The sequence below is a fragment of the Cebus imitator genome, unplaced genomic scaffold (assembly GCF_001604975.1).
Source record: "Cebus imitator isolate Cc_AM_T3 unplaced genomic scaffold, Cebus_imitator-1.0 Scaffold655, whole genome shotgun sequence".
Taxonomy (NCBI): domain Eukaryota; kingdom Metazoa; phylum Chordata; class Mammalia; order Primates; family Cebidae; genus Cebus; species Cebus imitator.
In genome coordinates, this window is record NW_016107970.1 from 578069 (window position 1) to 598041 (window position 19973).

Sequence of the window (19973 nt, forward strand, 5' to 3'; positions counted from 1 at the left end):
GGAGGTTGCGGTGAGCCGAGATCGCGCCATTGCACTCCAGCCTGGGTAACAAGGGCGAAACTCCGTCTCAAAAAAAAAAAAAAAAAAAAAAAAAAGAGGTAGAGTCTTGCTCTTTTGACCAGGCTGCAGTGGTGGGATTATAGTTCACTGCAGCCTTGGACTTCTGGACTCAAGGGATCCTCTTACCTCAGCTTCAGGTAGCTGGGATTACAGGCATAAGCCACTGTGCCCAGCTGCAGTGTACAGTGTACGTGGATAGTATGGTTAGGTTCCTCATTCTTCTCTGATCAGCCTGCCCTGCTAAGAGTCCCAGGAGATTCCAGCTGAATACAAGGTCTGTCTTATTTGGTAAATTAAATTATGTGACTTGGAATACCAGGAGGCTGGGAAAGACACTAGCCTTTACTAAACACCTATCCCCTATCCTTATTTTTTCATGTCCTACATTTGAGTGTTACAATGATTTTTTTTTTTCTTTTTTTGAGATGGAGTCTTACTTTGTTGCCTAGGCTGGAATGCAGTGGTGTGATCTCTGTTCACTGCAACCTCTGCCTCCTGGGTTCAAAGGATTCTCCTGCCTCAGCCTTCCAAGTAGCTGGGATTACAGGTGCCCACCACCATGCCCTGCTAATTTTTGTATTTTTAGTAGAGAGGGGGGTTTCACCATGTTGACCAGGCTGGTCTTGAACTCCTGACCTCAAGTGATACACCTGCTTTGGCCTCCCAAAGTTCTAGAATTACAGGTGTGAGCCACTGCACCTGACCTCTAATGAACTATTTTGACTGTTTCTATCTCTCCAAACCCAATTTGTTATTATCTTATGAGTAAAGTGGACACTGTAACTTTGTACCTGAATCTCATGTGGTATCCTCTAGTGTCCATGTTAGTTTATTCAACATTCACTCATGGTGCTAGGTTTTAGAGCAGCAGGGATAAGAAACATGATTTTTCTCTTTGAAGAACTTCCAGTCTAGTGGGGAAATCGTTATGTAGAAAGGTTGAGTGTGCTGGCATAAGCCTGTGGTCTGAGCTACTTGAGAGGCTGAGGCAGCAGTATTGCCTGAGCCCAGGAGTTCAAGGCCACAGTGAACTATGATCATACCAGTGCAGTCCAGCTGGGCAACGGAGCAAAAAAAACCCTGTCTTTAAAAATGAATAAGCAGATTTCAACTATCTTTTTTTTTTTTTTAATAAAAGGTAATTACAGGGTGTTATGTGCTGTGCTGCGGAAGGGAGTATGGAAGAAAGACCCCCTCAACTGAACATGTAGGAGGTAGATGAGAGGTCAGAGTGGAGGAGGAGACCCCTGAGTTTTAGGTAGAGTTAGAGGCAGGTTGGGGTGGAGGCTGGGCATTCTAGGTAGAGAGGACATGGTGGGCAGAAGTGAAAAGTGCCTGGAATAGATGGACTGCAAGTAACTGGACCCATGGACTCCAGGGATCAATGGAGAGTTGAGATGTAGATCCTGAGGGAGGGACCTGATGGCCTGGTTTATAAGCCACCATAAGGAGCTTGGATTATATCCTGATAATAGCTGGGGTCATTGAAGGCTTATTATTTTTTTTTGTGATGGGATACCACTCTCTTGCCCAGGCTGGAGTACAGTGGTGCGATCTTGGCCCACTGCAACCTCTGCCTCCTAGAATCAAGCAATTCTCCTGCCTCAGCCTCTGAGTAGCTGGGACTATAGGCACCTGCCACCACACCTGGCTAGTTTTTTTGCATTTTTAGTAGAGACAGGGTTTCACCATGTTGGCCAGATTGGTCTTGAACTCCTGACCTCAGGTGATCTGTCCACCTCAGCCTCCCAAAGTGCTGGGATTACAGGTGTGAACCTCTGTGCCTGGCCTCACTGAAGGCTTTTAACAACGGTGTGACATCAGCGTTGTTTTTATTTATTTATTTTATTTTATTTATTTATTTATTTATTTTTGAGATGGAGTTTCGCTTTTGTTACCCAGGCTGGAGTGCAATGGTGCGATCCCGGCTCACCGCACCCACCGCCTCCCGGGTTCAGGCAATTCTCCTGCCCCAGCCTCCTGAGTTGCTGGGATTATAGGCACGCGCCACCATGCCCAGCTAATGTTTTGTATTTTTAGTAGAGACGGGGTTTCACCATGTTGACCAGGATGGTCTCAATCTCTTGACCTTGTGATCTACCCGCCTCGGCCTCCCACAGTGCTGGGATTACAGGCTTGAGCCACCGCGCCTGGCGCATTGTTTTTAAAACATTATTTTGGCTGGGCATGGTGGCTCAAACCTATAAGCTCAGCACTTCGGGAGGTCGAGGTGGGTGGATTGCTTGAGCCCAGGAGTTAGAGACCATCCTGGGCAACATAGTGAGACCCTGTATCCACAAATAAATTTTTAAAATTAGCCAAGCATGATGTCACATACCTGTTGTTCCAGCTACTTGGGAGGCTGAGGTTGGAGGATTGCTTGAGCCTGGGAGGTAGAAACTGCAGTGGACCGTGTTTGCACCGCTGCACTCCAGCCTGGGCAACAGAGCAAGACCTCCGTCTGTAAAATAAAAACAAAAACATTATTCTGGCTGAGGATTGACTTAGAGGGGATGTTGAGTAGTGGCTTTTAAGTCTCTGTTACTTAAGGAGAAATAGGGGGAATCAAGGTGGTAAGGAATGGGTCCCATGGAGCACTCATTTTACTGTTAGTAGGAAATAAGATATACTTTGGGTTGGATAATACATATTGATCAGAAGCCCATGATTTAGTCTCAGTTGAGCAGAAATTGTAAGCCATTTGAGCTTGGTAATTAATGGTGTTTAGTAGTTTACAACATGGCCAATAAAATCTTAATCAGGTGCCAGGCACGCTGGCTCATGCCTGTAATCCTAGCACTTTGGGAGGCCAAAGTGGGAGGATTGCTTGAGCCCAAGAGTTCAAGACCAGCCTGAGCAACATAGTGAGACAGACCTTCTCTACAAAAAATTTTAAAGTTAGCTGGGTATGATGGTACGCACCTGTAGTCCCAGCTACTTGGGAAACTGAGGTGGAAGGATTATTTGAGCCTGGGAGCCAGAGCTTGCAGTGAGCTGAAGTTGTACCACTGCACTCCAGCCTGGGTGACAGAGTGAGACCCTTTATTGGGGGAAAAATATCTTCATCTGGGTACCCCACCCTTCTAAACAGGTGACACTCTGATTGTATGCTTTGTAGGACCATCTGATTCCCAAGAACTAGGTGTCTAGGTTATCTTCTGTTTATAGGGACATTTCTGTTTCTGGACCAACACCCTAGCTCCCAGGGTTTTATATGAAGGCTGTGACAAAGGAAGACGTCTTTGTTGAGAATGAATTTTTTGTGGACCATGAGTGGATGGGTCAGTGTCAGCATTCACTGTGTTCCACAGGTGACTTGTGGCCTGAAGGTGGATAGTGGGGCCTGTCAGCTTTTGAGAGCTTGGAAAGTTATGGCATAACTGGGTTGTAGAGTTGCAGAAAAATCAAGGTACCCTGAGAATGAATGTGTCTAGTTTCTCCTATCATAGCCACTGTTGGCTATGATAGTTACGATGACACATAAGTGTAATTTCCTCTGTCTCTAAGACCTAGTAGATTATTAGTTGTCTAGTGTTGAGACGTTTGAAGTGTTTCTTGCTGTTGTACTTTGCCACATAAAAGCATCCTATATACAGGGAATAAAAAGAAAATCATTCTGTGGGGTTGTTAGAGGCCTCTGGGTTTAGGGAAATGAAATTGAGGAAAATATACTATAGTCCTTGAGATTTTAATTGGGTGAGCAAAGAGGAACTATAAATAGAAGCAAATCTTAGTTGATGAGAAAGTAGCCATTATCTGGCCAGGCGCAGTGGCTCACGCCTGTAATCCCAGCACTTTGTTAGACTGAGGTGGGAGGATCATTTGAGGTCAAGAGTTCGAGACCATCCTGGCCAACATGGTGAAACCCCATTTCTAATAAAAATACAAAAATTTGGCCTGGGGCCCTGAGTGGGCAGCTGGGTAGCGTCGCGGTATCGCTCCTGCTCGGGCCCGAGCCAAAAAGGAGAAAAAAAAAAAATACAAAAATTAGCTGAGCATGGTGGCAGGCACCTGTAATCCCAGCTACTTGGGAGGCTGACATAGGAGGATTGCTTGAATCCAGGAAGTGGAGGTCATAGTGAGCCGAGATAGTGCCACTGCACTCCAGCCTGGGCGACAGAGGGAGACTGTCTTAAAAAAAAAAAAAAAAAAAAAAAAAAGGTAGCCATTATCCTAGAAACGTCTGAGTGGCAGGCTCTGTAGACAGCATTTTCATGGAATATTGTCGTCTGCTTATTCCCAGAACCGCTTGTTCTGTATGCCTCTTCAGTCCTAGTGCTAGACACTTTCCTGCAAGACAAGAATCCTTGTGAGCTAGAGAAGGGAAGAAGGAAGTCTGAGCTTACTCTGGAGAAAAGTGAACGTTAAAAGGTCATTATGCATTTGTTTTGGCCATCACTGGGCGATGAGTAACAGTCCTGGTATGAATCAGAGAGCCTAGGGAGTTAAGATTGGAAGAGTTAGAGCTTGACCTTGAGGAGTGCCAGCATTTAATGGTCAGATAGAAGAGGATGCACAGGATTTGGGATGGGATGGGATGGTCAGAGAGGAATGGGGAGAGCCAGGAATGCCAGCCAAGTTATTCTAATGCCACTTACCTTCAACATTTTCTACCCTTCCTTTTTTCCCAGGGGATGGAGTCGACTTTCTGTCTTGGTTTTTGAATGCTCTACACTCAGCTCTGGGGGGGACAAAGAAGAAAAAGAAGAGTAAGTCATTTACTTATAAAAAGGAGCTCTTTTGTTCCCTTTTAAAAAAAACCTTGCGGCTGGCCTGGGCCAGTGACTCATGCCTATAATCCCAGCACTTTTGGAGGCCGAGGTGGGTGGATCAGCTGAGGTCAGGAGTTTGGGATCGGCCTGGCCAATGTGGCGAAACCCCATCTCTACTAAAAATGCAAAAGTTAGCCAGGTGTGATGGCGCATGCCTGTAATCACAGCTACTTGGGAGACTGAGGCAGGAGAATCGCTTGAATCTGGGAGGCAGAGATTGCAGTAAGCCGAGATTTGTGCCACTACATTCCAGCCTGGTTGATGAGCGAGAGTCTATTTCAAAAAAAAACCAAAAACCCAAAAAACTTTGCAACTTCTCATTCTTTTGTTAACTTTTTCTGGGGGAGGGTAGTATCTATTTTATACATTAGCTGAATTTTCTTTTTGAATAGGCCCCTCTTCATAGTTTTTGCTGGAATATGGTTATAGTCCCAGTGGTATTTTATTTTATATATATTTTATCATTTTAAAAAAATTATTTATTTTTCTTATAAGACGAGGTTTCACCATGTTGGCCAGGCTGGTCTTGAACTCCTGACCTCAGGTGATCTGCCCACCTCAGCTTCCCAAAGTGCTACCACTGCACCCAGCCTTATTTTACATATTTTTTGAGATGGAGTCTCGCTTTGTCACCCAGGCTGGAGTGCAGTGGCGCAGTCTCAGCTCACTGCAGCCTCCATCTCCCAGGTTCAAGCAATTCCCCTCCCTTAGCCTTCCAAGTAGTTGGGATTACAGGCGCCCACCACCATGCCCAGCTAATGTTTGTATTTTTAGTAGGGACAAGGTTTCACCATGTAGGCAGGCTGGTCTCCAACTTCTGACCTCAGGTGATCCCCCCATCTCGGCTTCCCAGAGTGCTGGAATTACAGGTGTGAGCCACCACACCTGGCTGCTGATGGTGTCTTGATGTGGGAATGTGGCCTGTTGCTCTTCTCACTTGATGGCCCTGCCCTCTACCAGGTGTCTTCAGCCTGTGCTAACCCTATGAGTTCTCTAACTTGCATCCTGGCAGGATTCTAGAACCTGGTTGTGCTTTCTCTCTTGTTGCTTTGATCCTGTTCTGGCCCATCTCTTAGTCTGTCATTGTCCTTTTGTGTTCATTACAGGTTGGACATTGTCTCCTTTTGAAAGTAGCATATGGTTATGGGAAGCCCCTTGGCTGTACCTTGTTTGGCTTGTGAATTTTTTTCTGTTATTTATGTGTCACCAGGCTCTGTAAATCACTCATTCATTTTGAACACATTTACTTTTTCTTTTATGGACTAGGCCCTGTGATGGAGGATCAAAAGTTGTCTTAAGGGGGCTGGCGTGGTAGCTCACACCTATAATCCCAGCACTTTGTGAGGCCGAGGTGGGTGGATCACCTGAGGTCAGGAGTTTGAGACCAGCCTGACCAACGTGGAGAAACCCTGTCTCTACTAAAAATAAAAAATTAGCCGGGCATGGTGGTGTATGCCTTGTAATCCCAGCTACTTGGGAGGCTGTGGCAGGAGAAGTGCTTGAACCTGGGAGGTGGAGGTTGTGGTGAGCCAAGATTACGCCATTGCACTCCAGCCTGGGCAACAAGAGCAAAAATCTGTCTCAAAAAAAAAAAAAAAAAAAAAAAAATTAAAAAAAAAAAAAAAAAAAAAAAAAAAAAAAATTGAAGAGAAATAAAGTAATGATTTACACAAATAATAATAAAGGTACCATGGTGGTATATGGTACAAATGGAAACTTCTGTGTTCAGTGAGCGCTCTGGGTCTTTTGCTGGAAGAGGCTAGTTTATTTCAGAAATTTAGAAGCTAGAAATATATTTTGGACATGTTTTCCAACCTCACGGAATTTGTCTTTTGCTTTCTGTTTGTGCAGCTATTGTGACTGATGTTTTCCAGGGGTCCATGAGGATCTTCACTAAAAAGCTGCCCCATCCTGATCTGGTGAGTTAGTTGAGCCTGGGTCTTGGACTGATTTATATTGCTTGAGGGGGCTTAGGGAAGATGAAGAGATGCTTAGAGAACTGAGAAACCTGCTTGCCCCATGAAGAGGCTCAACAAAGCACCTGCCTAGTGGCAGCTCTGACTGGTCCATGTCATGCTAGTGCACTTTTCAGTTTGGGAGTTAGTGGTGGGATGTACTCTGCTGGTTTAAGTGGTCTGGCCACTAGGTAGTGCTGATTTGTTTTTTCAGAAAGCTCAGATAAGCTTTCTTTATTTTTCTGAGACAGAGGCTCCATCTGTCGCCCAGGCTGGAATGCAGTGGTGTGATCTCGGCTCACTGCAACCTTTACCTCGCAAGTTCAAGCAATTCTCCTGCCTCGGCTTCCTGAGTAGCTGTGATTACAGGCACTTGCCACCACGTCCTGCTGCTTTTGTATTTTTAGTATTGACAGGGCTTCACCATGTTGGTCCGGGCTGGTCTCGAACTCCTGACCTCAGGTGATCTATTCTCTTCGGCCTCCCAAAGTGTTGGGATTATAGGCATGAGCCATTGTGCCTGGCCCTCAGCTAAGCTTCCTAGATGGTCTTAGAGGTTTTCTTTTTTGAGATGAAGTTTCGCTCTTGTTGCCTAGTCTGGAGTGAAATAGCACGATCTTGGCTCACTGTAGCCTCCACCTCCCGGGTTCAAGCAGTTCTCCTTCCTCAGCCTCCCAAGTAGCTGGAATTACAGGCCTGCACCACCATGCCTGGCTAATTTTTGTATTTTTAGTAGAGATGGGGTTTCACTTTGTTGGTCAGGCTGGTCTCGAACTCCTGACCTCAGGTGATCCATCTATAATTGGCCTCCCAAAGTCCTGGGATTACAGGTGTGAGCCACCACACTTGGCCTTAGAGCTTTTTAGATAGTCTGTTACATGTGCAAAATCTCTTTAAAGAAGGAAACCTGTTCTTAAGTTCATCTAACCATGTGTTGCATGCCAAACTGCCCAATCTCTCAGGCACCTCTCTTTGTTCCTTTGGATGAAGGAAATTTCAGCATAGCAAAACATCGGTTTTGTATTGGTTGCTATACCACTGAAACTCCTTTCCTCTCTTCTCACTGATTTCTAGCCGGCAGAAGAAAAAGAGCAGTTGCTTCACAATGATGAGTACCAGGAGACAATGGTGGAGTCCACTTTTATGTACCTGACGCTGGACCTTCCTACTGCCCCCCTCTACAAGGACGAGAAGGAGCAGCTCATCATTCCCCAAGTGCCGCTCTTCAACATCCTGGCCAAGTTCAATGGCATCACTGAGAAGGTAGCCCATTAGCAGCCCTGCCCTGCCAATACTTATCCTTGCTCTCTTGACTTTTTCATTTTCTTTCTTTTCTTTCTTTCTTTTTTTTTTTTTTTGAGATGGAATCTTGCTCTGTCATCCAGGCTAGAGTGCAGTGGCTCAATTTCAGCTCACTGTATCCTCTGCTTCCCAGGTTCAAGTGATTCTCCTGCCTCAGCCTCCTGAGTAGCTGGGATTACAGGCACCCACCACCATGCCCAGCTAATTTTTGTATTTTTTTTTTTTTTTTTGGGACGGAGTTTCACTCATGTTACCCAGGCTAGAGTGTAATGGCGTGATCTCGGCTCACCGCAACCTCCGCCTCCTGGGTTCAGGCAATTCTCCTGCCTCAGCCTCCTGAGTAGCTGGGATTACAGGCACGTGCCACCATGCCCAGCTAATGTTTTGTATTTTTAGTAGAGACGGGGTTTCACCATGTTGACCAGGATGGTCTCGATCTCTTGACCTCGTGATCCACCTGCCTCCGCCTCCCAAAGTGCTGGGATTACAGGCTTGAGCCACCGCACCCGGCCATTTTTGTATTTTTAGTAGCGAGAGGGTATCACCATCTTGGCCAGGCTGGTCTCGAACTCCTGGTCTTGTGATTCACTCACCTCAGCCTCCCAAAGTGCTGGGATTACAGGCATGAGCCACCGTGCCCAGGCTCTTTTTTTGAAACAGTGTTTCACTCTTGTTGCCCAGGCTGGAGTATAGTGGTGCGATCTTGGCTCACTGCAACCTCTGTCTTCTGGGTTCAAGCAGTTCTCCTGCCTCAGCCTCTTGAGTAGCTGGGATTACAGGCATCCACCACCACACCCGACTCATTTTTAGTAGAGACAGGGTTTCACCATGTTGGCGAGGCTGGTCTCAAACTGACTTCAGGTGATCCACTTACCTCAGTCTCCCAAAGTGCAGAGATTACAGGTGTGAGCCACCACGACTGGCCCATTTTCATTTTATAAATAAGAATCACCACATGTATGTGATGTGTTTATTATAAAGTGTATTGACTTTACGGAGCCTTCCAGACTCTTTGGTACTTCTAGCTGGTCACCCCCAACTCTTAACTTACAATGCCTCTTCTTTTTATTATTTTTTGAGACAGGGTCTTGCTCTATCACCCAGGCTGGCATGCAGTGGCATGATAATGGCTCACTGCAGCCTCAGACTCCTGGGCTCAAGTGATTCACCTCAGTCTCCTGAGTTGCTGGGGCTATAGACATGCTCCACCACACCCAGCTAAATTTTTTTGTAGAGCAAGATCTCATTAAGTTGCCCAGGCTGGTCTTTAATTCCTGGCCTCAAGGGATCCTCCCATCTCTACACCTCCCAACGTGTTGGGATTACAGGCGTGAACCACTGTGCCCCCTCTTGTACTTCTCATATATCCTTTTTCAGCTTTCTGCCTGCCTCTGGGTAGTATAGAGAAAGGAAGGGCATTTAGGACAGTAGAAACTCCAAAAAATGAGGAGAAAACTTTTTTTTTTTTTGAGATGGGAGTTTCGCTCTTGTCACCCAGGTTGGAGTGCAATGGTGCGATTTTGGCTCACTGCAACCTCTGCCTGCTGGGCTCAAGTGATTCTCCTGCCATGTCTTCCTAAGTAGCTGGATTACAGGCGCCTGCCACCATGCCCAGCTAAGTTTTGTATTTTTAGTAGAGACGGGGTTTCACCATGTTGGCAAGGCTGGTCTCAAACTCTGACCTCAGGCGATCCACCCATCTCCGCCTCCCAAAGTGCTGGGATTACAGGTGTGAGCCGCCGTGCCTGGCCTTATTTTTTTTTTTTGGAGATGAAGTCTTACTCTGTTGCCTAGGCTGGAGTGCAGTGGTGTGATCTTGGCTCACTGCAATCTCCACCTCCCAGGTTCAAGCGATTCTCCTGCCTTAGCCTCCCGAGTAGCTGGGACTACAGGCGCCTGCCACCATGCCCAGCTCATTTTTGTATTTTTTTTATTAGAGACGTGGTTTCACCATGTTGGCCAGGATGGTTTCGATCTCTGGCCTCAAGTGATCTGCCCGCCTCAACCTCCCAAAGTGTTGGAGATACAGACATGAGCCACCGTGCCTGGTTTATATAAATATTTTTAAGTATAGATGGAGTTTCACCATGTTGTCAAGGCTGGTCTTGAACTCCTGTGCTGAAGTGATCCCCTTGCCTCGGCCTCCTATAGTGATAGGATTACAGGCGTGAGCCACCAGGCTTGACCTCTTTTTTTAAAATTACCCTTAGCTAAACTGCTCATCCTAAGCCTGACATAATTTCTGGGACCAGGTGTCTTGTGAACTCTAGGTATGAGGCAAAATTATATTTTAAGAAACCAAAACTAAAAACACATACCCCTGCTTCAATACCTGCTGAACTTCAGCACTAATTTGAGAATTTTTTTTCCTTTCTCTAGGAATATAAGACTTACAAGGAGAACTTTCTAAAGCGCTTCCAGCTTACCAAGCTGCCTCCATATTTAATCTTTTGTATCAAGAGATTCACTAAGAACAACTTCTTTGTTGAGAAGAATCCAACTATTGTCAATTTCCCTATTACGTAAGTAACATCCTGCCTCACTTGCTCTCACGGGGAGTGAGCCTGAATTTCTTCTTTTATGTTTTTAGCAGTATTAATTTTGGACTGTCTTAGTTGGGGATTACAAGGAACAGAGCCTACCTATACTATGTAAGTTAAGAGTTTTTATTGGAAGGATACACTTCTTTCAGGGACCACAAAGAAAATTACTAGGGGGCAATCCCTATTTTATCTTTTCTCCTGTTGCTGGCTGGGAATTATAGTCCTCCTGCATAGAGGAGAAGAAATAATTCAAGTAGGATAGGACAGGTAGGATTCTGGTTTTGAAGATGTCCCAAATAGTGAGGGTCTGCCCATCTATTGGCTGACCATCATACCTTCTTGCACACCAGAGTTGTACTAGATGCTTTTAGTCTCCTTCCTTCCAACTCATAAAACCTCTGCAAGATCCCTTTGGGGTAGACTGTTGGTTTTCAGTTCTCAAGAGACAAAGTTTTTTACACTTAAGATGTTGGGCCGAGTGTGGTGGCTCACACCTGTAATCCTTGTACTTTGGAGGCCGAGGCCGGCAGATCATTTGAGGTCAGGAGTTTGAGACCAGCCTGACTAACATGGTGAAACCCTGTCTCTACTAAAAATACAAAAATTAGCCAGGTGTAGTGACAGGTGCCTATAATCCCAGCTACTCAGGAAGCTCAGGCAGGAGAATCGCTGGAACCCAGGAGGTGGAGGCTGCAGTGAGCTGAGATGGTATCACTACACTCCAGGCTGGGTGACAAAGTGTGACTGTGCTCAGAAAAGAAAGTAAGAAAATAGTTTCAGTTTTAAATTCTTTTTTATTTTTTTTCGAGACGGAATGTCACTCTGTCACCCAGGCTGGAGTGCAATGATGCAATCTCAGCTTGCTGCAACCTCCGCCTCCTGGGTTCTAGCAATTCTCCTGCCTGAGCTTCCCGAGTAGCTGGGATTATAGGCGCCTGTCACTACACCTGGCTAATTTTTGTATTTTTAGTAGAGACAAAGTTTCACCATGTTAGTCAGGCTGGTCTCGAACTCCTGACCTCAAATAATCTGCCTGCCTCGGCCTCCCAAAGTGCTGGGATTACAGGAGTGAGCTACCATGCCCAGCTTTCAGTTTTAAATTCTATGTAGCATTTAAGAAGGTAGTATCTAAATATAAGAGCCCTGAGTTTTAGGCTGTCAGTGGTGGGACCTCAGACCCATTGTTTACATGTTTTCTGGATGTGTTCTCTCATAGATAAAATGAGAGACTTGGACTAGATGGGCCTGAGCTCTAGGGGTTCGTCCAGGTGTAATATCTTATGGTATTGCCAGAACTCTTAGAACCATGGCAGGTGAGGAGAGAGAACATTTGCAGTTGAGAATTACAGGAGAATTTCTTTTTCTTTTTTCCCACACTTTTCTCCACTAGCATCTTACTTGTGAGATAGTAGAATGGAATTGGGGGACATGGAGGTTTATTCTGTACCACCTTGAGCAGGACAACAGAGGTGCTTTCTTTGAAATTCCGTGCATCTGGGTTTTATTTCATCACTAGCCTCTTGTGAATTGCCAGTCACCTGTCTGTTCCTGGTAGGTAGGGGCAGTCTTCATTCCCAGGGCAGCTACAGAGGGAGGAAGACTGTGTATCCGGCTCAGTCGCCACAGAAATTTCCTTGCCTGTTGGTTTCTTTTATATTGAGCCTAGAGTATATTTTCCTACGAGTTGCATTTGGGTTTTTGGCAAGTGTGACTCCAGTAGTTTGTCCTTCAAAACTTACTTCAGAGGAAGTAAGAAAGCTTACTTCAGAGAAGTTAAGAATAAGATTGCTTCTTAACTAGGCAGTCTTTAACTGAACATCAAATTGTGACTGATTCTGAAAACCTGCACTTTAATTACTTTATGCACTGTGATTACTTTGAGTAGCATGATTCTGGATCATTTCATTGTCCTTACTTCTTGAAAAGGATCGTTTTCATCCCCGTCTTCTCATGCGTTTTATTCATAACACATCCTCTTGTCAGTTGTCAGACTTACAGTGTTTAGGCGCCCCCTGCTTATTTGGGGGTATTTTTGAGGGCAGGTTTAAAATTTCACTTTCAGGTAATTAGCCGTTCTTTTAACTGGTCTGTTGCAGTGGCTGGGAGAGGAGTATAGTTTGCTCCTTTAGGCTGGGCGAAGTGGCTGACGTCTATAATGTCATCACTTTGGGAGGTGGAGGTGGGAGGATTGCTTGAGCTCAGGAGTTTGAGACCAGGCCAGACAACATACAACATAGCAAAATCTTGTCTCTATCAAAAAAAAAAAAAAGAATAGTTTGCTCCTTTTCCTATTTATTAAAACAAAATGAAAAAGAAAAACAACAACAACAACAACAACAACAAAATGATTAAATGTAGGTATTTGTCTTTTGCCACATGGACAGTTTTGGTTCAGTCATGAAATCTTGAGTATACTCCATAAGACTTCTCTGATACCCATTCAGACAAGTCTAGTCAGCTTTTGTTCAAGCAGAAGAGAAAATAAAATGAGAAGTCAGCTTTTAGCAGCAGGAAGGCAGGTTGGCTATCTAGAGCTCACATGGACTCAGACTCATATCTCCATTTTCCTTTTTGTTTTTTTTTGAGGCAGAGTCTCACTCTGTCGCTCAGGCTGGAGGGCAGTGGTGTAAATGCGGCTTACTGCAACCTCCACCCCCCGGGTTCAAGCAGTTCTGCCCCAGCCTCCTGAGTAGTTGTGACTATCGGTACACACCGCCATGCCTGGCTAATTTGATTTTTTGTATTTTAGTAGAGACTGGGTTTACCATGTTGCCCAGGCTGGTTTTGAATTCCTGAGCTCAGGCAATCCACCTGTCTTGGCCTCCCAAAGTGTTGGGATTACAAGCGTGAGCCATTGCACCTGGCCTCCATTTTCTTAACAATGAATATTTATATTTATTGCAGTCTGACTGCATCATGTATAGGACACTGTCAGTCTGTAGAAACAAATAGCTGTAACCAATACATAGAAAGCTACATATAATCATTACAACAAAGTTGTGTATTGTTTATTACCACATGGTTTATATTTAAAACTGTATTTTTGAACAGTTAATATGGTCACGGTCTAAATTCACAGGGAGATAAATAACTGGATGTGACCACCGTTAGCTGTTTCTTGTGAACCCTTCCAGTGATAACACGTTTTTGTTTCATGTAATAAGTTGTAGCACATCAGACAGTTTTTATGATGTAATGTCTTTTTATTTTACCTTGTATTAAGTTTTTATAAATATGTGTAGGCTCCAAAATGATATATCTGTCCTAAAATTATGTATGTATTCTCTTAATATTCTTGTTAACTGTCTATGTATTTTCCTTTTTAACTATTTGAAAGTTCTTCTTGGCCAGTGTAGTGGCTCATGCCTGTAATCCCAGCACCTTGGGAGGCAGAGGCAGGCGGATCACCTGAGGTCGGGAGTTTGAGACCAGCCTGGGCAACATGGTGAAACCTGGTCTCTACTAAAAGAGATATGATTAAATCCCATTTCTACTAAAAATAGAAAAATTAGCCTGGCGTGGTGGTATGTGCTTGTCATCCCACCTACTCAGGAGGCTGAGACAGGAGAATTGCTTAAACCCAGGAGGTGGAGGTTACATTGAGCCGAGATTGCACCATTGGAATCCAGCCTGGGCAACAAGAACAAACTCTGTCTCAAAATAGAAGAAAAAGTTCTTGTTTTGGGGTGTTTTTTGAGACAGGGTCTCACTGTTGCCTAGGCTGGAGAGCAGTAGCATGGTCCTGGCCTACTGTAGCCTTAATCTCCTGGGCTCAAGTGATCCTCCCACCTCAGCCTCCTGAGTAGCTAGCACCACATTCATGTACCACCATGCCTGGCTAATATTTTTTTTGTGTGTAGGGGTCTCACTACATTGCCCAGGCTGGTCTTGAACTCTTGAACTCCTGGGCTTAAGCAGTCCTCCTACCTTAGCCTCTCAAAGTGTTGCGATTATAAGTGTGAGCCACTACCTATCATTCTTTTTTTTTTTTTAAGTCATTTGGGATGCTGTGTGAGCTTGTCATTCATGTTGGCATATTTTGTGCATTCTAACACACCTGGACATCCTTGACTCTGCAGGCCTATCCAGAGCAAGGGTCCTAAAATAGGGCTCAACAACTTTGTGGTCCATTTGTGTAGAACAGTTTCCTTAACCTCACACCCTTTGTCCAATTATTCTGGCTTTATTTTCACCATATCAGAAATGTGGATCTGAGAGAATACTTGTCTGAAGAAGTACAAGCAGTACACAAGAATACCACCTATGATCTCATTGCCAACATCGTGCATGACGGGAAACCCTCCGAGGGCTCCTACCGGATCCACGTACTTCATCATGTGAGTGGCTGCTGACTGTCTCACTGCACAGAGTGGCAAAAACAGGTGTTTCTTTGGCATCTGAGAGGCCAGCTCCCTTCAGTTTGTCCTTGCTTGGTCTTGGCTTTGGAACTCTGCAAGTGATAGTGCTGTCAGTAGTTAGTTTAAAGCAGTGGTTCTCAGTTTTGGCTACACATTGGACTTACTTGGGAGCTTTTTTTTTGAGACGGAGTCTTGCTCTGTCCGCCAGGCTGGAGTGCAGTGGCACTCTTTCGGTTCAATGCAACCTCTGCCTCCTGGGTTCAAGCAATTCTCTGCTTCAGCCTCAGCCTCCTGAGTAGCTGGGATTATAGGTATGTGCCACCACACCTGGCTAATTTTTGTATTTTTAGTGGAGATGGGGTTTCATCATCTTGGCCGGGCTGGTCTTGAACTCCTGACCTTGTGATTCACCCCCCACCCTACCACCTCAGCCTCCCACAGTGCTGGGATTACATGCATGAGTCACTGCACCCAGCTGGGAGCTTTTTAAAATCCCAATGCCTAGGCATCACACCAGGCTGGTTACATGAAGAGTAGTGGTTTTCAACTGGGGCAGAGGCCAGGGATGTTGGTATATATTTTACAACACAAAGGACAGCCCCTGGTACAAAGAATTATCTGGCCCTAAACATTAATCAGCATAAAGGTTAAAGACTCTGTTAGATTGTCTGGAGGTAGAACCAGGCATTTGATGTCTTCTCTGTTATTTTTAAGTTAATTGAGGTGGGGTCATGCTATGTTGCCTAGGCTGGTCTCAAACTCCTAGGCTCAAGCAGTCCTTCTGCTTTAGCTTCTGAAACTGCTGGGATTATAGGTATGACCCACCGTGCCTGACTGGCATTCGATGTTTTTAAGTTCCCCGAGAGATCCTGATGTGCAGCCAAGGTTGAGAACCTCTGCCCTAGACTAGAGCCTTACCACCCAAAATGGTATGGTTCCTTGGACCAATAGTATCAGCATCAGTCTTGTTAGATATCAGCTTGTTAGAAATGCAGACTCTCAGGCCCCCCAAACCTACTTAATTAGAATCTGCATTTTAACATGACCCTTTGATTTGTAAGAAATTAAAGTCTGTGAAGCACTGGTTTAGAGGCTCCCTTTCAGCTCAAAAATTTTGTGAATATGTCTCAAGCTGAAAACAGATAAAACATGTACTTGAGATATATTTGATATCACATAGATTATTGGCATAGATTGTTCTCATTTGATTAGTGTCTTCTGGAACTGTGGGTTTAATCTTAACTAGCTTCTGTTTATCAACTGTGGTTAGACAGTATGCCAGTAACTTAATATACACTAATCTCATTTCTTCTCATTAAAACACACCTCCAAGACAGGTGTCAGTATCATCTTTTTTACAGCGGAGGAGATCTGGGCTCAGAGTTTCAGTAATTGGCCTCAAGTCAGTAGAATTAGGATTTGAACCCAGGTATTCTGCTTCATAGCCCATGTTCTTAACTCAGCCTTGAAGCAGGAATGGGAGCTTGCTTATGTGACCCTGAGCTTTCCTTACATTTCTTCGGTTCTCAACTATTGTAATATCCAGAGGATGTAGATTGTTTATATTCTACAATAATAGTCATTGGCATTTCTTAGAACTTTGGTTGGATAAGGCAGGTGGGTGGCCAGAGGTACCTATGCCTTGATCTAGAAACCTTTCCCCTTGTTCATGGAAGCATGTAGTGAGATACGTTTTGCCGTATTTGCAGCACTGGTTTCTTAGGCCAAAGGAATCAGGTTAGGGTGATAGACAGTGTCCAGCAAGAATGCCTTTTCTTGATGACCTGTTGCTTTTTTTTTTTTTTTTTTTTGGAGACAGGGTCTCACTGTATCACCCAGGCTGCAGTACACTGGCATGATCTTGGCTTACTGCAACCTCCGCCTCCCGGGTTCAAGTGATTCTCCTGCCTCAGCCTCTCGAGTAGCTGGGACTGCAGGTGCCTGCCACCACACCTGGCTAATTTTTGTGTTTTTGGTAGAGATGGGGTTTTACTGTGTTGGCCAGGCTGGTCTTAAACTCCTAACCTCAAGTGATCCACCTGCCTCGACCTCCCAAAATGTTGGGATTACAGGCATGAGCCACTGTGCCCAGCCAGGAATGTCCATATTTAGGTTCTCTCAGTGGTTGACAGTATGTACCTCTTAAGTGAGAATGTCTAGTCTGTCATTTCTGAGCAGGAAGGAGAAATCATAGGTGATGATTAGAGGGCTTCCTCTTTTCTCCCCTTTAGTGTCCACTAAATTCTTTTTAAAAAGATGTACAATCGCTTCTCGGCCTTTTGGCTAAGATCAAGTGTAAAAAGATGTACAGAAGTGTTTCAAACTCCATTGTACTTTAAGGGGCCGGCGCAATGCCTCATACCCATAATCCTAGCACTTTAGGAGGCTGAGGTGGGAGGATCATTTGAGACCAGGAGTTAGCCTCGGCAACACAGTGGGACCCCCATCTCTATTTAAAAAAAAATGAGCCAGTTGTGGTTCCAGTCCCAGCTACCTGGGAGGCTGAAGCAGGAGGATTGCTTGAGCCCAGAGGGTTGAGGTTGCAGTGAGCTGTGATTGCACCACCGCACTCCAGCCTGGGTGACAGAGTGAGACCCTGTCTCAAAAAACAAAACAAAACAAACAACAAACAAACAAACAAACTGTACTTTAAAAAATCACTAACAGGAATTGAGTTTGCCATGATTGATATACCCAAAGTCCTGTTGATTGAATCATGCCCTGCAGAAGTCATGTCCCCTCTTCTTTATGACTCTTTGCTGGATCATCTAGTGGCTGTCCTTCTGATTTTTTTAGTCTTGGCTATAATCCTTTCCTTCCATACCCTTTTGGTTTTAGAGAGCAGACTAACCCAGCCTTTCATACTTTTTGCAGGGGACAGGCAAATGGTATGAATTACAAGACCTCCAGGTGACTGACATCCTTCCCCAGATGATCACGCTGTCAGAGGCTTACATTCAGGTGGGTTGGCCATAGGCTTAGTGAGCCACAAATAGGTGGGGTGTGGGGCAGTGAGAAGAGTGGGCCAAGGCAGGAAGAGGGTTAGAGTTAGGACCTTGGTTGGAGGCCAGGTGCCAGTTGGGACGTACTTAGGAGTGAGGTGGGGCCAAAATGTATGACCCTGAAAGTCAAGCAGAGATTTTCAGAAAAGAAGTGTAGGGAGGTGGCCGGGCGCGGTGGTAATCCCAGCACTTTGGGAGGCTGAGGCAGGTGGATCACGAGGTCAAGAGATCGAGACCATCCTGGTCAACATGGTGAAACCCCGTCTCTACTAAAAATACAAAAAAAAATTAGCTGGGCATGGTGGCACGTGCCTGTAATCCCAGCTACTCAGGAGGCTGAAGCAGGAGAATTGCCTGAACCCAGGAGGCGGAGGTTGCGGTGAGCCGAGATCGCGCCATTGCACTCCAGCCTGGGTAACAAGAGCGAAACTCCGTCTCAAAAAAAAAAAAAAAAAAAAAAAAAAAAAAAAGAAGTGTAGGGAGGTATACAAAATGTATGAGTGAGCAAAGAAAGTTGTGTTTATGGCCAGGTTAGTTTGGCAGAAGTGTGCGATCTGGTTTCGAGAAAGAAGAACCTAGACTCACCAGGAAGGCTGGCTAGAAATTGACCCTGAAGTGCTCCCCAGATCCCCAGGGCAGAAAGCTCTCTTTGTGATCCCACAACGCTTTCTACCTGCCTTTAGTTTTAGTGCCGACCGTATCGCTTTGCCTGTCTGTCCTCTCCATTGGATTGATCTGTGGAGTACAGAGCATCTCCATCTTCTCTTTATGTAACTGCCCTAGTACCTGGCAACAGAGGGAAGATTGAGACAAAGAAAAGCCATAGCTTTGTAAGAAGAAAGTGATACCTCTCCTTTTAGAGATAACTCTTTTCTCCTCAGTGGCTGTAGCCACTGTAGCACATTTGTAAATGGGGTGATGGTTGTCCATGGCCTGGCATGGAGTAGGTATTTGATGAGTGTCCGTTGACTGAATGCCTCGAATGCCTCCTCGACTTCAGTTTGTGTTTTCATTTCTTACAGATTTGGAAGAGGCGAGATAGCGATGAAACCAACCAGCAGGGGGCTTGAAGGAGACATCTAGGGCTTTGCTTCCTCCCAAGAGCTGTGGCTGATGATGATAAATAAGAATACAGAAGCTGTAGCTGAACACAGGCTGGCTGGTGGGCTCCCTGAACCAGCCCAGCTTGTATGGGTTCTGGCTAAACCAGAGCATCAGGAGCCCACCTGCCTGAGATGGCCCCACACTGTCACCCAGCCGTTCTTTGATCATTTTTTTCTAAATTGATTCTCTCCCATGCATTGAGCTCCCTTCTAGCTTCAGCAGGGCAGAGTCCTCCTCCAGATATGTGTAACTTACATCTGAGTATCTGGGAGTAGCTGAAGGACAGATAATTTCTTCCAAACATCAAGCCTCGGGATTATTGGAGCAAGCAGGAAGCCAGTAACCTCGCTCTGTCTGTTAGAGGTGGAGGATTTTCCTGTGGTTCCCCTCATTTCCTGATGTGTATTTTCAGATGGATTAAATATTCTCCTGTTTCTAAACCAGCCTCTTGTTTTATATCTTTTCCTTTGGTGATTGGCTAAGGGAAATATTTTCCTTTGTAATCTTTACAAACTCTCTCCCCTGCAGTCTGACTCTGGCAGACATGCTTGCCCTTTACTGTCAGCTTGTGTGTGATGTGTCAGTTAGGATGCATCTGTTTCTAAGTAAGAAAATACCTGAGTCAGGGGATACATTGTTATTGTGCTTAACCAGAAGGTTGGAGGTGGGCAGTTTCCAGCTGCAGGGCAGGTGTGAGTAAGGGAAGAGGGAAGAAAGGAAACAGGAAGGGCTTCTCACTGCAGTGCAATTCTGAGGTCTCAGCCCGGCCAATGTGGAGCCCCAGGGCAAAGATTACCTGTCAGACAATTCAGCAGAAACGGCTCCCATCAAGCTGAGTTGTGGGCTTTGAGCAGCCTGGAAGAAGGGTGGCCTTAGC

General features: G+C 45.2%; 1 protein-coding gene across 2 annotated transcripts in view; it reads left to right on the forward strand.

The window, feature by feature from the left end:
• The window catches only part of USP39 (ubiquitin specific peptidase 39), a 36441-nt gene extending 16902 nt beyond the window's left edge, over positions 1 to 19539 (forward strand). For both annotated transcript variants that reach the window (XM_017517982.2, XM_017517983.2), the window contains 7 exons: positions 4692 to 4769; positions 6684 to 6751; positions 7862 to 8050; positions 10469 to 10611; positions 14834 to 14969; positions 17865 to 17951; positions 19015 to 19539. In XM_017517982.2, the coding sequence (XP_017373471.1) occupies positions 4692 to 4769; positions 6684 to 6751; positions 7862 to 8050; positions 10469 to 10611; positions 14834 to 14969; positions 17865 to 17951; positions 19015 to 19062 (749 nt within the window). In that variant the 3' untranslated portion in view covers positions 19063 to 19539. The remainder of the gene's footprint in view (positions 1 to 4691; positions 4770 to 6683; positions 6752 to 7861; positions 8051 to 10468; positions 10612 to 14833; positions 14970 to 17864; positions 17952 to 19014) is intronic.
• The last annotated feature ends 434 nt before the right edge of the window (positions 19540 to 19973 follow it).